This window comes from Pistacia vera, unplaced genomic scaffold (genome assembly GCF_008641045.1).
Source record: "Pistacia vera cultivar Batoury unplaced genomic scaffold, PisVer_v2 Contig312, whole genome shotgun sequence".
Taxonomy (NCBI): Eukaryota; Viridiplantae; Streptophyta; class Magnoliopsida; order Sapindales; family Anacardiaceae; genus Pistacia; species Pistacia vera.
The window spans coordinates 667103-685733 of record NW_022196127.1 but is presented as its reverse complement, the minus strand read 5'-3'; the positions used below and the strand labels follow the sequence as shown (position 1 = coordinate 685733).

Below are 18631 nucleotides of genomic sequence, written 5' to 3'. Positions count from 1 at the left end.
TTATTACTTGTTTCTTCTGTTGCTATCAATGTAATGTAACATGCCAGCAATTAAATAAAGATACTAATTTTAGGTGCTTAATTGGAATGTTAATAACCTTCTGCTTCCTGCTGCACTCCTCCTTGTACTTGGAGCTATCCCTTCTAATAAGTTCTGGTACGGGATGAATCATCATAATGTAGAGTACTGAATGCGTGTTGAGTTCTCTCCTAGACTAGACACCGTCCGTTGAGAATCACCACCTCACGAACGGTTGATAGGCCCATCCTGTCAATCATCATACCTTTAGGCCCACCAAGCCTGTTTAACATACAACCGCGGTCGGGCCAATGTGTTGACAATTGGGCCCAAATGCAAGTCCAATGATTGCCGTTCAATGTGCCGTCCAATAAATGCAGTCAGTATCACTAAATTTCTGCTACGAAACCAAATCAATGGCACATAATTTGACCGTCTTTAGCTGTTTGTAAAAGGGTAATAGTACACTTACAATTTTATCTTATAAATTTTCTCTCATAATTCCTACATGACATTTCTTAATTGGTCATTTTTTAAATAGTTTTTGTTTGTTTGCTATTTGTCTTGCCAGTCAAATTGTGAGCTAACCAATTGTGATTTTTCTCATCGAGATTTTGAGATAAAGTTATTAAAATTGGTTTTTAAACCAATTTTTATTGGTTTGTAAAATTGTCAATGTATAAGGACCTCTTTTTTGTTTTCCAAGTTCAGAATGGAGATGTAAACCAATCCGATGAACCCATTTATTAATTGAGTCCAAACAAGGAACAAGCTCCTTAGCCCGTCATGCAGTGTTGAATGAATCCAGACAGGGTTGATTTAGGTTTTACGAGATGGACTCTATTATTGAATTTCATGAGCCCATTTAGGATTGGATCAGCCCCAAAATAGAGAGCTTGCTGGATTTCTTTTCTTAGACCCAGGTCACCATTCACACCTAATTGCTTATGTAGATCCAACAAAACAAATGTAGATCTCATGGTTCTTCCATTCCCAATCGAAGGAACATTTTACAATTACAAGCTAATGTGCATATTAAATTAAAAATTGCGATACTTAGCTAAACCTAGGATCTCTGGAAACCAACGGTAGGCAAAGCTAATAAAGTAAAATTGCTACATAACATAACTAGCATAATTATATTGGTGGTTGAGAAATCACATGTATTGTTATAAATCATTCATTAATTAAATTAACAGTGATGTTAATTTAAAGAAATTAAACTGCAAATGAATCTACTTTAGATCGGGCATACCACCACATCCTACTCTCAATTTCCAAATGTGAAAAAAATAAAATAAAAAAAAAGGCTAAGCGCATAAGCTTGTGAAGTAACATGTGATTAGACGGCAAATTCTTCGTACTAACCATCACTGGAATGGCCTGATAGTAAAAGAGTAAAGGAGGATCTAACATAGTCTCTCAAGTTCAAATCTTTGATGGTAAAAGAGTAAGAGAAGGATCTAACATAGTTTTCCAAGTTTGAATCTCCTTAAGGGTAAAAGAGTAAGAGAATGATCTAACATGGTCTCCAGAATTCGAGTCCCCACAGTTGCTAATAAGGGTAGTCACTAGAGCTCTTATTTAATCAGTAATTTCAGGATCTTGGGAGATTGATTGAGGTGGGCACAAACTAACACAGACACCCCGATCATTAAAAAAAAAAAAAAAAAGGATAAGGCTACATGTAATGGCAGACCCAAGATTTTTGCTCAGGTATGGCCTCCATGACTCCGTCATTGTTTGTCAAACAACTAGTGAAAAATTTTAAAAAATTACTAAACCTTAAGCAAAAGAAATAATATAATATCAAAATCTAAAAGAAAATAATGCAACAACACAATACTTTACCACTTGAATAAATCTATGAGAAACAAAACCTTGAGCAAATTATATTGAAAATAATATTCAATTCATGAGGAAACACAAGAAAATTTTTACGTGGAAAAACCTCTTCAATTAAAAAGAGCAAAAGACCACGGGAATCTAACGATCCACTTAAATCAATATAATTAAAAGAGTTTAACAATCACAATCCACAAAAAGTGTTCTACATAAATTTCTTATTTCTCCTTTTTTTTTTTTTTTTTTTTTTTGGGCTTTCAAAGATTATAGTATAAATTTTCATGACTTTGATCAGACCTAGCCTAAGTTAAAGTCAACCAAAACTTAAATTAAGTCAACGTTGCCTTGACTTTTAATATGAATTAATAAAAAAGGGGAAATTTTCTTAGTATAAGCATAGATAATAACTTAAACTTCTTTAATAATTTTAAGCAGTTAAACGGTGACGTTTGAAATGTAGGAAAGCGTTGGGTGAAGGGTGAAGAATAACGTTCAGTAAAATATAGTTAATGTTTAATTTGAGAAAGGAGGAACATTCTTAAACACAAAACACAAAACAAACTCACAAGATCTATGTCTTTTTTCATCAAATTAGAATAAAAAACCTCTAAAAAATAAGCATGATTCAACCTTAAAATAAACTAAAATTAAATGAGCAATACACATACCTAAAATTGAGAAAACATAAAACGAAGCTACTTGTGGCGCCTTGATGAGTGAAAGCTTCGACAATTTTAGTCTTTAAAAATTTTAAGAACGAATAACATAGAAAAAGTAAAAGAGAGAATAAAGAATCTTAGAGATAAAATCATAAAAAACAGATGGAGGTAGAAAAGAGTGAAGAGAGTTTTAAACTTTTAATATGATGTAGGTGTAAAATATATATATTAATAGTAAGTTTTTTATGAGTCTGGATATATATATATATATATAATATTTCTCATTTTTTTTAAATTCGAAGATAAACTTAGATATATATATACATATACTAATAGAATAGAATTTTTTTATGGTCTATATAAACAATTTTTTTTTTTAAATGTGAGGGTAGTCCCTCCAAGGGGCTGGGTCCGCCCCCTGGCTACAAGAAGTCTTATAATAGGCGTGCAAAGTTAGTCTACAAGAAATATAATAATCTTGACCAAATCTGCAAAAGGATTGATGAACCACCAACAAAATTATAGCAAAGTGTTGATGATTTAGGTCATCTTTCACAACAAAATTCATACCCGTGTGATCCTTTGAACTGAGTGGCCATAGCATATGCATTTGCTTTGATTTGACCGAAATGAACAAAATCCACCGACATTGCTTTCAATTAGCTTGTTAACTGTCTTCTAAATTCCTAGATGGTTGGATCCTGTATTAATTTGAAATTTTTGTTTCTCATTCATTCATTATTGGTTTTGGAAATAACAAGTATGACACGTCTCTAACTAACTTGTTTACACGAAGATATATAGCACACATTATTAAGATTTGATAGATCGTATTTTGTATATATACACACCCAAGTCCAATAATAGAACAAAGAATACGTCATTTAATCCATCTTTTCATTGTACTAGACATAAAAGTTCAATTCTAACACACCACTTACGACATATTCATAAAGTAACTCAATTAATTTATATTCTCTAATATTAACTGATTGACTAATTTATTAATATTTATCATATTCATACTTAAAAAAGCTCTTAAAATAAAATGTCTACCATTGTACAGTAATTTAATCATATACTTTTGCTATCTAATAAGTAATAATCATCATAATTGACTAAGAAATTTGAAATAAATGCATATTTGATGAGATTTACTTGCATAGGTTTGTCCCTTCAATAATATATTGGTTGAAAGAGGGAGAGAGAGGGGGATAAACTTATTAGCAATCTCTTCTCTTCTCTAAACCCCAAAAGATTGGTTTAACGGTTAAAAATATTTATTTCCTTCATTGAGTTATTGGGTTCGAACTTTAGAGTCACCTATTATATTGTAATTTACATTCTTCTTTGGGCTTGTAGCACTGCAATGATCAATTGCTAATTACTATTGATTACTTGATTAATATGATCAAATGACAAACAATGAGCTAGAAAATGCAAGAGTGAGTGATGTCTTGGTTGGAATTTGCCATATAAATGCACACACAATATAAATCTACCTTCAACTGTCATTCTCAATAAGTACATGAAAAGAAACGTAAATGTGATTCATGCATCCCCCCAACATGAAGTAATTGTATTTCTATAACTCTTCGCTTGTTTCAAACTCTAATCCATCAAAAATAGTAACGCTGATTTCTTGTTTTAGTGGACATCTGCCAGTACTACACATCCATTGAATCTATATACAATCCTTGCCCAATATCTTTGAACAAGTCAGATTTCATTCAGATTACTGAATAAATATATTGGTCACCTAATCTATCTATTAAATTTTCTATCTTAAAATGAAGTGGACAATGTACAGTGAAATTCCCCAAGTTACGTATGTTGGATGACATTACACATTATTGTCTATATCTGTGTATGATGATCACTTGCAAAACCAAACGTGATCCATGAATATGCATCATTTTTCGTGCAAGGAAAGGGCTGAGAAGTAACGCAATGCTATAAATAGAAAGATAAAAAGGGTACACGAGAAAAAGAAAGAGGAAGTGTATGCCAGAGAGGTGAACGCATGTGCGTATCCATGATAGCAGCTTGCAGGGATAGTGATAGAAATCATTAGAAGACCAAACAAACTCTACATTATCAGCGTCCATTCTTTACAATTTATCATCTTATGTACTTAAAACATTAATAACGCCATAACGTCTGTGTTTGTGTTTTAGCCGTGCATGGATGTAATTAAATTTCGGAAGAACAGAATTTCTTTATAGCTGCAGAATTCAAAGTAGATTTAAAATTGTTTATGGGTGATTTTTACACCAACGAAATACACGTGTGAAATGTTGAGCTGACCCAAAAGACACACGTGAATGTAAAGAAAAATGACAGTAAATGCAATGGGAATGAGTTTTTAAAGTGGTTCGAATGCTAAGATAACAAGTCCTACGTCCACTGATGCTTATATTGATGATAAGGGTCAGGTCGCTTTTAGCGGACTGACTTTACAATGGTATTACAAGGTATCAATGCTGAAAATCCTAGAGAGAGTAGCTAATCAAATGTCAAAATATGCGAATCCCCTTAATGAGGGAGTAGCTCTCAATTTATAGTGGGATGCATTGAGGTAATGATCATTTAATCTGTAAGTTGGTGGGATTATTCGTGCAAATCATTCTTTATATCACATTGTCCACCTTCCAGAGTAATTTACGCGATTTAGAGCAGGGATTGAATACATGGGATCATTACAGCTTCTGACTGGCCTGACGTGCACCCATTATTCTAATGAAAGCAAGCTGTGGGTACACCCATGATCTTACTTCTGCCTTATATTTTTTAGACATAACAAAAATATTACTGAATTACCAACTTTCGCTTTCTTTTCTCGTTTCTCCACCTCAATTATTACACAACTAATTTCTTTATAAATTATCCAAACAATAAGATAATCTGATTGTGACCCTTCCACTTAATTATCCAACGCGTGATTTTAAGAAGAGATCATCTTCAAGTTTGCAGCTTCATCGATCACTAGCTAGGTAAGGACTGGAGTGACCAAACTTGTACGACTGTAACTCTTTAAGATCAGTTTTTGTGAAACATTAAGAAACCAACTACCCAGGTTGCTCTCCATTGTATCTGCCTAACCTTTGGGACCACCCTCCATTTTGCTCATGTATTAGAGAATTTTTTAGCGTGAAACTGATACCTATTGAAATAAAGTGTTTTTGTTTGTTTCATGGGCAACAACGATGGATTAGTTGCATCTAGTTAAGCTAAAGTTTTCCTCAATTGAACGTACAATTTCCAGTGGATTCACTTTATTTACAGTATGGGTGACCCGATAAAGGAGAGACATCTGGAATAAACGTGTTCTGAATCCCATTCCAGTGGATATGTATGTGGATGTGGTTTACAAGGGCTTAAAAGCATGATTGAGTGCGTTAGGGCTAATCAAAATTTCTAAAGAAAGAACATGGTAAATTTTTCCATTAATGAAGAGCATCTAAGAGTAAATTCTATTTTTGAAAATTAAAAATGTCATGTTTGATTATAAGGGATGATTTTAGATAACAGTTTCATAGGGAAACATAAAATGTAGTAGTAATAGAAACCAGAAAGTCTTTTTTTTTTTTTTTTGGCCATTCTTAATTTTGTTTTATTCAAATTGTACCAAACTTTATGTGCTGATTGTCTAAAATAATTTTGGTAATCGCCAACGTGGGTAAGCTCTAGTATTTGGTTGTTCAGTGTTGAAATAGATTTACGTCTAGACATAGAAGTAATGTCTAGTGATCTCTATTCTTACAAGCAAAGAGGAAAATTCAAACTCGTGTTCTGACCAACGTTTCTTCAGACCAATTGCATAATGGATATAAAGTCTTTGCGAAGAAATTAATAAATATATCAAGATTGACCGTCTACTTCTCTCCGACGACCTACCAACAAAAAAAAAAAAAAAATGAAGAAGAGGAAGAGTCAATTGCGTGAAAAATCAGGAAGATTACTCAGTCATATGTTCATGATATAGCAACAAGAAGCAGGCCAGACAATAAGTTATCAGACATTCATGTACCTTTGTCAAACCCAGAACAGAAGAGAAATACATATATATTAATACTTAATTCAGTTTTTGAAGCTTCAAAGGTAATTAACTTCCTAATCAAATTACTAACTTTGAGGTCTTTCATATGCCAATGTCCTGGCTTTCTTTTGGGCAGCAGTTGAAAGGTCACTTCCCATTAAAATTGTTTCAAAAAAATGACTAAAAGCAATGGCATTGTCGGCGAATTAATTGTTTAATTAGTTTAATACAACGATTGTTTTAATTTGCTTTGATTAGTTCAAATATTCTCTGTTAGACTTCTAGGTCCCTCAATCCGAAAACCAAGCATATGGTGTTTTCGTGAGACAAAATGTTTTCATGGTTCACGTTTTATTCGAGTAAATAATGTATATAGATTTACTTAGGGCCTTGTCACAATTATATGTGAATGAAATGACTGAAAATAACGTTTGTTATATTTTATCTCAGGTAATTAAAACAGTTCTTCATTCAAATAGCGAGAGACAAAAACATTTTTTTTTTTTTTAAAAAAAAAAAAAAAAAAAAGAGGGCTGTCTGCTGCTCACGGTGTTGGAAAATGGCACGTGTAAAGCGCAACGAAAGGGACTAATTTGTTAATTACGTGAAAAAAAAAATGCATGTCTGTGCATTAAAAAAAAAAATTATGAACATGCAATATAACTTTTTCTTGGTCCCAGTTGAATTGAATTGGATAAAGACTGCATCATTTGTATAATAGACAATAATTAAAGACATATAATAAAAGAATAGATTTTGACGTACGACACAATTAATTGTTCACATGCTGTAATTTTGGTTTAAACGAGACGTATAGTTTATGAGTAATGTCGTTCCCTTAATTTTGATTTTCAGATTTTGTTCAGAGACTGTATAATAATTATTCTTTGTAGCAGGAGCGGGGTGGAAGCAAAAAGAAACGCTTAATTAATCCTTATGAAATGAAAGTGTATATGGCAAACACTATTTGTGTAATTCTTGATCACCTAAAAAAGCTTTTGCGACAACAGTGAAATAATTAAGCAATTGCTTGATAATAAAAGAATAAAAACAGGTTTCATGAGTTTAAATTCTCTCAAACCCTAATAGAGATGACCATTGAAAAGTTTATCTGATCTTCAATTTTATGATCAATTTTAGACCGAATTTCATTACTATCTAAGTAGTGAAACATATAATTACGTGTGAATTAATTTAAACTTTTTCATCTAATATGAACAAAAATGTTTAGTTCATTAAAAAAGATGTAGATTTGATTGAGCAGTGTGTGTGTGTGGGGTTCTCATGGATCTCCGATTTCAACTTAAGTCTTCTGTATTCTCTATCGCTAGAAATCATGGTCCCATCTGCATTGCTCTGTTTTGGTGAGCTATTATGAAGCAAGTTGCCGTCCATCCCAAAAATGAGCGGACAACTATATATAATCACTTAAAGTTGTTGTTAGTACACGATTATTTGCTCCCATTTTTGGAATCAAAGTATTAATAACACTGAATAACTATCACAATTCGGTCAAGACAACCAAGTACGTCTTTATGGTTTATTGCTTTCTCTAAAGATAAAATACCAGTGGTATGTGAGGTGGAAAGGAAATTCATTGTTTCAGAAATTTCATATAACTTAGAATTTTCATTATTCTCTCACTGCACAGAAGAACCTTATATATGAATTAATATGAGAGTTGGGTGTGCTCTCCCTAACAATGCACTTGAGAGTTTTTCGTCTCTTTGATTCCAATAACAAAGTTTGCAGAGAGATATGGATAATAAAAATAACGATATATAAGAGAAACTAACCTATCTCTCTTGACGAAGATTTTCTACATCCCCACTTTCACTTCCTCAGAGAACGAAACTGGTGAGTAATTGCAACAACGGGACCATCCTTGATGATTCCTACTTTTTGGGTAAGAAATTAAAGAAGGGGGGGTGCAAAAAAAGAAACAAATAAACAGAGAAGATAATAGAAGATTTCCTCTCTCTATATCTCTGCCTAATGTTGTATTGTATATTATAGATATAAATTATAATATTAACGGTGCTAAACAAATGAGATAAATAATATTCTAGCAATCTCATTAAATTAATTTTAAGATCCTTTGGATTCCTTTAATGTCAATGTTAATCTCAATGACAGTATAAAATATAATTGAAAATCTTATTAATATAGAAACATTCCGAAGAGATGGTGAAGAAAACAATGGCATTTCATTTCATGTAGAGCAACTGTCATGATGTAAAAGCTAAGGCAAAAGCTCACCAACCCTCATCATAAAATATTGTTCACCCATGAGCATCGACACCAAGAATAAGTACATAACATAAATTCTAACCATATCAATCCTAATTAAATATCAAATCATGTCCACGTGATTGCTGCCAACATAATTATCTTTATTATTTCATTATTTATTCTCTAATTATCATTTTAATTATAAAAACCATCAACTTGTTTATATTAAAATTCCTGCCTAGCTACGTCAGATTTTTCAAAGTCTAAGGCCATTATTTTTTATTTTATTTTTTTTTCCTCGGATGCAACACAATATCCATTTCCTTCACAATGTAGCCGGCACCTTTCCCATCGCTATCTCAGATCAACAGACTCTCTAGAAAATAGCAGCGTGGTCCGGCTGACGACTAGATCCAAACAATCCCTTGCTGACATGGCCAAACACGTGGACCCCATATGTCGGGTTTATGTAGCAAACCTTACGTGTGTAGGCCCAAGGTGTAGGGCTTTTCCCAGACAAAAATATTTGGCATGTCGCCATGATCAGGAACGGCCTATGAGCTTCATTCCAAAACCTGCAATACTAATACCCCCTCCGGCTGTCTACGTGGACAATGATGACGTGCACATTGATGTAGCAAATCTTACTATATAAATCTTGCTTCTGTCGTTAAATTTTGAACCACAACATTTCCTCCTTTTCGCCTAAGAACACTCAAATTCTCTATTGTCTCTTCCCTTTCCTTCTTTTCTTTGCTTAATTTGTCTCTTCTAGTCTTGATCATGGCTGTTCTCTCGGCTCCCCTTGGTCCTCCCGTTTGTGCTCAAGACTCAAAGGCACTTCAGTTCATTGAAGAGATGACAACAAATTGTCACTCCGTTCAGGAGAGAGTTTTGGGCGAGATACTCAGTCGAAACGCTGACACCGAGTACCTACGCCAATTTCTACTTGAAGGTGCAACAGACCGAGACACCTTCAAGTCAAGAGTTCCTGTTGTTACTTATGAGGATCTTCAGCCTGTGATCCAACGTATTGCTAATGGTGACCGATCTCCTATACTGTCTTCCCATCCTATTTCTGAGTTCCTCACTAGGTGAGAATTGTATCAATCGTTACTTACAAAAAAAAGGAAAGAAAGAAATATGTTAGTCATCTCTTAATTATTTTTGTCTGTTTTGTCATTTTGGTTGGTAATATTGTGAAATTTGCAGTTCTGGGACATCGGCGGGCGAAAGAAAACTGATGCCAACCATTCATGAAGAGTTGGATCGTCGCCAGAAATTATACAGTCTTCTCATGCCGGTTATGAACCTGTGGGTAGTTTTTCCTTTGCTTTTTTAGTTTTCTGTTTCATTGTAATATATTTCATGCCACTTGAAAGTCTATGTACATTTTTTTTTTTTTGGTTTTTATTATTTCTTTTTGCAAGATATCTTGACAATCCATTTTCATTTTTGGTTCCTCTTGTTTCTTGGTGTAATGGAAAATTCGTTCTTGATTAAAACCCAGTTTGATATATTGTTCTTAATGTGACAGTTACGTGCCGGGTCTGGACAGAGGGAAGGGCTTGTACTTTCTGTTCATTAAGGCAGAAACAAGGACCCCAAGTGGGCTCGTGGCACGTCCGGTGCTCACAAGCTACTACAAGAGTGACCACTTCAAGACCAGGCCATATGACCCTTTCAATGTCTACACCAGTCCCAACGAGGCCATTCTTTGCCCTGACTCTTTCCAGAGCATGTTCACCCAGATGCTCTGTGGTCTTATCATGCGCGAAGAAGTTCTTCGAGTCGGTGCAGTGTTCGCTTCTGGCCTTCTCAGGGCCATTAGATTCCTTCAACTGAATTGGAAGGAACTTGTCCTCGACATCTCTACAGGAACCTTAAACCCTAAGGTGACAGATCCTTCAATCAGAGACCGTATGGGAAAAATCTTAGAACCAAATCCAGAACTCGCTGAATTTATCACCAAAGAGTGCTCAAAGGAGAACTGGGAACGCATCATTACCAGAATTTGGCCCAACACCAAGTATCTCGACGTGATTGTCACAGGAGCTATGGCTCAGTACATTCCCACGCTTGAATATTATAGTGGTGGTTTGCCAATGGCTTGCACTATGTATGCTTCATCTGAGTGCTACTTTGGGTTAAACCTTAACCCAATGTGCAAACCCTCTGAGGTTTCCTACACTATCATGCCAAACATGGCCTACTTCGAGTTCATGCCACGCGAACCTGACTCTCCAGCTCCTTCTCGCGACGCACCTCCTCGCCTTGTTGATCTTGCGGAAGTTCAAGTTGGTGAAGAATATGAGCTCGTGATCACAACCTATGCAGGCTTGTGCCGTTACCGTGTTGGTGACATTCTCAAAGTGACAGGTTTTTATAACTCTGCTCCACAATTTCGTTTCATAAGGAGAAAGAACGTGCTGTTGAGCATTGATTCGGACAAAACCGACGAGGCTGAGTTACAAAACGCCATAGATAATGCTTCCTTACTTCTGAAGGAGTTCAATACTGGCGTTGTTGAGTACACAAGTTTTGCTGACACAACCACAATCCCCGGTCACTATGTGATTTACTGGGAGTTACTCGTTAAGGATCCAGCTAATTCACCAAGTGATGAGGTATTGAACAAATGCTGCGTAGCAATGGAAGAGAAGTTGAACTCCGTATATCGACAAGGGCGCGTCGCGGACCACTCGATTGGACCGCTTGAAATAAGGATAGTGAAGAATGGGACATTTGAGGAGTTGATGGACTACGCAATTTCAAGGGGTGCATCAATTAACCAGTACAAGGTGCCAAGGTGTGTTAGTTTCACTCCCATCATGGAACTGCTTGACTCGAGAGTAGTCTCGGTGCATTTCAGCCCGAGTGAGCCTCACTGGACCCCAGAGCGACGTCATAATTAATTGCATGTTGAATTGTTGATAAGGAATAAAGTTAATAGCTAAATTAGTGAGGCCAAACAGATACAGGGAAGCCTCTACCTCTCTCTCTCTCTCTCTCTCTCTCTCTCTCTATTAATTAATATTAGTTTGTTGGATTTTAGCTTTTAAAAGTGTCTTTAGCTTCTTTTGAAATTTCAAGGGTTTGTGTTTGTGTAATAAGTTCGTATAATCTCTCTGTGCGCATGATGTAATTGTCTAAAGGATGTCTCTTATCCTGGTATCGTTCCATGTCTTTTCTTTCTTTTAACTTTCTTAAAGTTAAGGAAAAAGAGACCTTTAAAGTGTGTATGTCAATAACAAGCTCTAGCTTGTTTTTTATCTTCATATGTAGTGGCATCGTTGTAAAAACTTTTGATGCTATAAATAAAAAATTTTATATTGCGAATGTGTATTTCTTCGTTGTCTGTAGGCTTTATTTGCGTGGATTTTTGCGCACGTGCTATATATTCCTTGGTTATTACTAGGTTTTAATTTGTGTGGTGTGGATGGTTTGATCTGTTTTCCTTGCTAGGTTTCTGTTCAAGTCTTTTGTTTGGAAGCATATCACGAGGGTTCTTGCTGGTGGATGCATACGTTATATATATGTGGGTAGGTTGAATTTTTTCCTGTGGCTATGGCAGCCTTATTCTGTAGCTCTCATTTTATTATATTTTATTTTTGTTAAAAGACTATATATTTACTGAAAAGCTTCTTCATTTTTAACTTATTTAATATGTTCAAAGGGTATCTATGTCTTGGATCTGTCGCCCTTTTTAACTCCTGCTCCTACTCTTTCTCTATCACCTTCACCATTACAGCATCTCTTTAATTTTAACTTTTCTTCTATCGTTCAATATAAAGCATTTAGTTAAGTTTTACTCAGTAAATAAACATCAATTGGTTTAATGGGGTTAACCTCCACTAGATAGTCATAGTAAAAGAGTAAAAAGGGTTTAACATGAGTTCACAGTCAGTAATAGGAGTGACCATTGGTTTAATTGGCAAATATCTTTGGCAGTCGGCAGGACTACTGCTGCTGCATCACGGTAAGCCAATAGGAACTTAGGGTCACATGCTATAGAGTAATATAAAAGAAGTAATTAATAGATACTCAACTCAATCAGCTTTTTAGCTGAATTGACTTTCAAAATTAGCTCTTTAAGGACGGTGGCCTAATTAATATTTGCTTAAACTAAAGTTTACCTGTAGAGGTCGCTAATGTCCCTCAAAGTGAATTCTAAAGTGTTAAAAGTAAATCTTTGAATGTCACCATGTAAGTATAAACCCTAACAACAAAATTTAATCATAACATTCAAAAGTTCAAAACCATCTGAACATAGAAACTGATCATAAAAAGAATTCGAGAAATCACACTTTAGGTGCCTCATTATCAAATTTATATATAGTTCCAAGAAATTAAAGAGGCGGCTGAAGCAACAGCAATTGTTTCCACAATAATCTAATAGTTAAGGCGGCTAAGACAAGGCAAAGTAAAAGATACAAGTTATTGTTGATGATCATCTTTGTCCCCCTCCTGTTGGACATTGAATTCTTTTACTATCAATTAATAAGGAAAAGGCATATTATTGCCAAAATCACGGTGTGGACAACTCCCATGGTACTCGTACCCGACACCTCCATCAACCACTTTGCTCGGCCCTGCCATCTTCATTCCCTGCTGCATCTGCAACCATCCATTATTTCGTCTCATGATCTTCACCTTTATGCATTACCCACTCAGCATTTTTCTAAATTTTCTAATGTTAGATCATTAATTAATTCATCCTTAAAGGTGTTACAATTTTGGTGATGAACAATAAATAATAATAATTACGAATATTTTATGTCTATCTATGTGATCATAACAAAAAAAGAAAATTTGCATACCTGATGAATGTTATTCATCCCTAGGGGAAAATCTGAATTGAAAATTTTGCCATACTCGGACTGACGAATATCGTCATCTAACTCAGACGATCCTCTCACAGCATTTCCACCTGGGTATCGGTTTCCATGAAGATACGGTGATGAGGAATGTAGCATTTCCCCCAATGCTTGTGACTGATTTCTAATTATAATACAATTAAGGTATGAAAGTTAAGTTCATACAACTTTATATATGCATGTAAGACCAAAAATAATTAAAAAGACAATAATACTAGATTGTTCAATGAAGGACGAACCTCAAGGACTGAAATGGAGTTGAATTAGCAAAATTTGAAGTCAGAAATTGTGCATCATGTTGCTGAGGCCAGTCCAAGCAATAATTTGAATTTCCCATCATCAAACTTCTGGCACTGACAGTTTGTAGATGCAGAGGTTTCTGCTTGCAACAGGAAGGGAAATTGGATGATTACATTTTACACTGTGTAATTGAGCATAGTTTACTTCTATAGAAATCTTATATTTGCCAAGGGTAAAAGTTTTAAGCATTTTAATTGCCTTTCCCAACACACACACACACAAAAAGGAAAAAAAAAAAAAATCCTAAAACTGGATTTATTATTATTATTATTCTTTATGACCTGGGGTATCCAGGCGAATGCTTACGTGCACTTCAACTAATCCTCCGAGATACTTGAAGTAATGGTTGGATAAGAACTATAGTGACTATCCCTATTAGCAATCGATGAAGGACTCGAACTCAGGATTACTTCTTGAGTAATACACCCAAGAGTCTCTATCGAATCACTCGATTACCTAAAGGTAGTTTTTATTAGTTATTACAATATGCAAACTTTGAACTTGATGGCTGGAATGGATGCATGTGTTCACTCTGATGAAGAGCCCCCTGAATACAGTCTATTTTTGTTTTTAACGACTGTGAATGTTCTAATTAATCTATATAAGTCATAAGAAATGGCATATTATATGACAATTAGTCAATTACTACTGTGATCGGGTTGCGTGTTCATTAAAAAAAAAAAGCTTAATCAACATTCAGATTAAGAAAATATTAACCTAATTTCAAGTAGAAACGTTATCACTTACCAAGTCAAAGGTTTTGTCCCCTAATTATAAATTAAATGGAACATACCTCCGAATTGTAAGTCAGCTGGATAGCCCTCTTTGCTTCAAAAGATTGCTGCATAATCATAAGTGGCTGCGTCAATTCTATGATTTACAAATAAACAAATTTCGTGATGGTTATGAAGATTTATTATATATTTTACCTTGTGAATACAGACAAGTTTCAAAGTTTCTTCCAAGATCTGCTCATGGCATTGAGCTTCACTTATTGTTTTGATGCAACCTGGACTTCTTACAAAGTACCTACAAAACAAAAGTTTTTTTCAGGTTTTATTCTATGGAAACTTATTGGCCCCATAAATGGAGTCATATAAATATGAAGATCTCAAGTTCAATATTCCATACTGTAATTGCCTCTCCACTTCTTCCAGTTCGGAATTGCAAATACGTATCTCAGTTTTAATATCCTGTAATCCGGCGAGATTGATTAATTTACTTTGTTTATAGTATGAAACTAATGAAAGAGCAATTAGTTTATTTGCTGTGTTACCTCCAATCGAGAATCAATACTCAGTTTGCGCTCCCTGTCACTGTTGACATAAAGTTAATTAAGATTTACTCATCATGAGCACATCAAATAATTCAACCGAAAAAAAAATTAAGAATAGAAGGCCAACCCAGATGAGACTATATGATGGCCGAGCTCAGCTTCGATAGTCATTTGAGCAACAATCTGGCGGACCACCTGAGACTTGAGAGTAGTATCGTAGCATCAATTAGCTTTTATCTTAATACATGAATTAGAATTATAATATTCATGAGATGGTCCTGGGTGTTACCTCTTGATCATTCAGCCTTTTTGATGGGATGGTAGACCACATTCATGTCCAAAAGGAAATACATCAAAGTCAGCTCAATATCACGGATTCGAATCTACATATATATATGTTTTAATGTAAATTTCTCCCAACATTTTTTATTCATCAATTGATTTTGTCTCTTGTTCAAATTAATTAAAAAATACTTGGGGATTTATTAACAATATATTCCTTATAAGAATCTAGCTCTAGCTGTCTCATATTAACCAAAAAAAAAAAAAAAAAAAATCCTAGAAAATATGAATTGAATAACAAAAACTAGACTTGGGGGGGCACAGGCCCCCTTTGAAAATTTAAAACTCATTAAAACCCATTGATATTCTTAGTTCATTACATTGTGCCCCTCTCTAGAAAAAAAAAAAAAATTAATTCCTTTAATTTTTTTTTTATTTCCCTTTGAATATATTATATAATTTTAATGAATTTTTTTATATCATTCCCTAATTCGACTTTTATTTTTCATTTTATCTCATTCAACTATTATCATAAGTGAAATAACATTATTAAAGAATTTTAATGATTACTTCATAATTATAATTTAGTTTTCAACTGTAGTTTCTTAATTATTTTTTCTTTCTTACTTAGGCACTTGAAAATAATTATTCATATGTCTAAATTTCTTAGAACAAAAAAAATAAAAAAAAAATTAAGAATGCATGCTTTTTAGTATAAATTTTTTAATATGATATTTTTATAGTATTAATTATGCTATATCTAACGTTGGTTAAATGTTAAAAATTTTATAGTGCCCCTTCTCACATTTATTTTTTTTATGACCAAAGGTGTTTTGACCAGCTAACCCCTTCTCACAGAAATTCCTAATCCATCGCTATTCCACAAACCAGACATCTAATATCATTTGAAATTAAATTTTTGCATGAGACATGGCATTATTATATGCCATAATTAATTACGAACTTTTATAGAACATTTCTCAATAATATTATTATTATTATTGCTAAGAAAGCTTACTCCGATTTACATACGTATGAATTAATAAAACTCNTATGGAAACTTATTGGCCCCATAAATGGAGTCATATAAATACGAAGATCTCAAGTTCAATATTCCATACTGTAATTGCCTCTCCACTTCTTCCAGTTCGGAATTGCAAATACGTATCTCAGTTTTAATATCCTGTAATCCGGCGAGATTGATTAATTTACTTTGTTTATAGTATGAAACTAATGAAAGAGCAATTAGTTAATTTGCTGTGTTACCTCCAATCGAGAATCAATACTCAGTTTGCTCTCCCTATCACTGTTGACATAAAGTTAATTAAGATTTACTCATCATGAGCACATCTAATAATTCAACCGAAAAAAAAATTAAGAATAGAAGGCCAACCCAGATGAGACTATATGATGGCCGAGCTCAGCTTCGATAGTCATTTGAGCAACAATCTGGCGGACCACCTGAGACTTGAGAGTAGTATCGTAGCATCAATTAGCTTTTATCTTAATACATGAATTAGAATTATAATATTCATGAGATGGTCCTGGGTGTTACCTCTTGATCATTCAGCCTTTTTGATGGGATGGTAGACCACATTCATGTCCAAAAGGAAATACATCAAAGTCAGCTCAATATCACGGATTCGAATCTACATATATATATGTTTTAATGTAAATTTCTCCCAACATTTTTTATTCATCAATTGATTTTGTCTCTTGTTCAAATTAATTAAAAAATACTTGGGGATTTATTAACAATATATTCCTTATAAGAATCTAGCTCTAGCTGTCTCATATTAACCAAAAAAAAAAAAAAAAAAAATCCTAGAAAATATGAATTGAATAACAAAAACTAGACTTGGGGGGGCACAGGCCCCCTTTGAAAATTTAAAACTCATTAAAACCCATTGATATTCTTAGTTCATTACATTGTGCCCCTCTCTAGAAAAAAAAAAAAAATTAATTCCTTTAATTTTTTTTTTATTTCCCTTTGAATATATTATATAATTTTAATGAATTTTTTTATATCATTCCCTAATTCGACTTTTATTTTTCATTTTATCTCATTCAACTATTATCATAAGTGAAATAACATTATTAAAGAATTTTAATGATTACTTCATAATTATAATTTAGTTTTCAACTGTAGTTTCTTAATTATTTTTTCTTTCTTACTTAGGCACTTGAAAATAATTATTCATATGTCTAAATTTCTTAGAACAAAAAAAATAAAAAAAAAATTAAGAATGCATGCTTTTTAGTATAAATTTTTTAATATGATATTTTTATAGTATTAATTATGTTATATCTAACGTTGGTTAAATGTTAAAAATTTTATAGTGCCCCTTCTCACATTTATTTTTTTTATGACCAAAGGTGTTTTGACCAGCTAACCCCTTCTCACAGAAATTCCTAATCCATCGCTATTCCACAAACCAGACATCTAATATCATTTGAAATTAAATTTTTGCATGAGACATGGCATTATTATATGCCATAATTAATTACGAACTTTTATAGAACATTTCTCAATAATATTATTATTATTATTGCTAAGAAAGCTTACTCCGATTTACATACGTATGAATTAATAAAACTCTCTGAAACACAATTAACAGCATACCGTCCACGTTGATGATGAGGGAGATTGATATAATGCATAAGGATTTTGTCAACCCTATAGAGGAAATTAAATAGAATAAATTAGCATAGAAAGAACAAATATAAAAGTAAAAGTAATTAATAAATGAAAAATGTAGAACAAATTGGACCTTTTCTTTCCATCAAAAAGAATCAATTTTCCAGCAGGAGAAAATATGATAAGAGCAAGCTCCACATCACAGAGAGTTGAAAGTTCATAAGCTTTCTTGAGAAGCCCACTTTTTCTTTTGGCAAAGGTGATATGCCTATAAGTTTTATTCTCAATCTTCTTAAGCTGTAATTTAACTCTACCCATTTTGTTTCTCCTTTGAAAGGTTGGTCTCTTCTCTCAAGTACATATAGCATGCAATTCTGAGTACGGGTCCACCAACATAACTATACATTAATTAGTTTCTTAACTGTCATGGTTTACTTACCATAATTTGTATTTCATTTCAAATAG

At 33.5% G+C, this 18631-nt stretch overlaps 1 protein-coding gene across 1 annotated transcript; it reads left to right on the top strand.

The window, feature by feature from the left end:
* The first annotated feature begins 9488 nt into the window (after window positions 1–9488).
* On the top strand, window positions 9489–11713 carry LOC116136371 (probable indole-3-acetic acid-amido synthetase GH3.1). The gene is made up of 3 exons (XM_031422085.1): window positions 9489–9887; window positions 10006–10107; window positions 10331–11713. Exons 1-3 carry the CDS (start codon window positions 9577–9579, stop codon window positions 11706–11708), a joined length of 1791 nt encoding a protein of 596 aa, XP_031277945.1. The 5' UTR covers window positions 9489–9576; the 3' UTR covers window positions 11709–11713.
* Window positions 11714–18631: the final 6918 nt, after the last annotated feature.

What these genes read in the sequence shown, in the direction of transcription:
- LOC116136371 (XM_031422085.1), top strand. Translation starts at nt 9,577, where the DNA reads ATGGCTGTTCTCTCGGCTCCCCTTGGTCCTCCCGTTTGTGCTCAAGAC. An exon ending in ATTTCTGAGTTCCTCACTAG is followed by an intron (nt 9,888 to 10,005) that starts GTGAGAATTGTA and finishes TGAAATTTGCAG; the next exon opens with TTCTGGGACATCGGCGGGCG. An exon ending in CTCATGCCGGTTATGAACCT is followed by an intron (nt 10,108 to 10,330) that starts GTGGGTAGTTTT and finishes TTAATGTGACAG; the next exon opens with TTACGTGCCGGGTCTGGACA.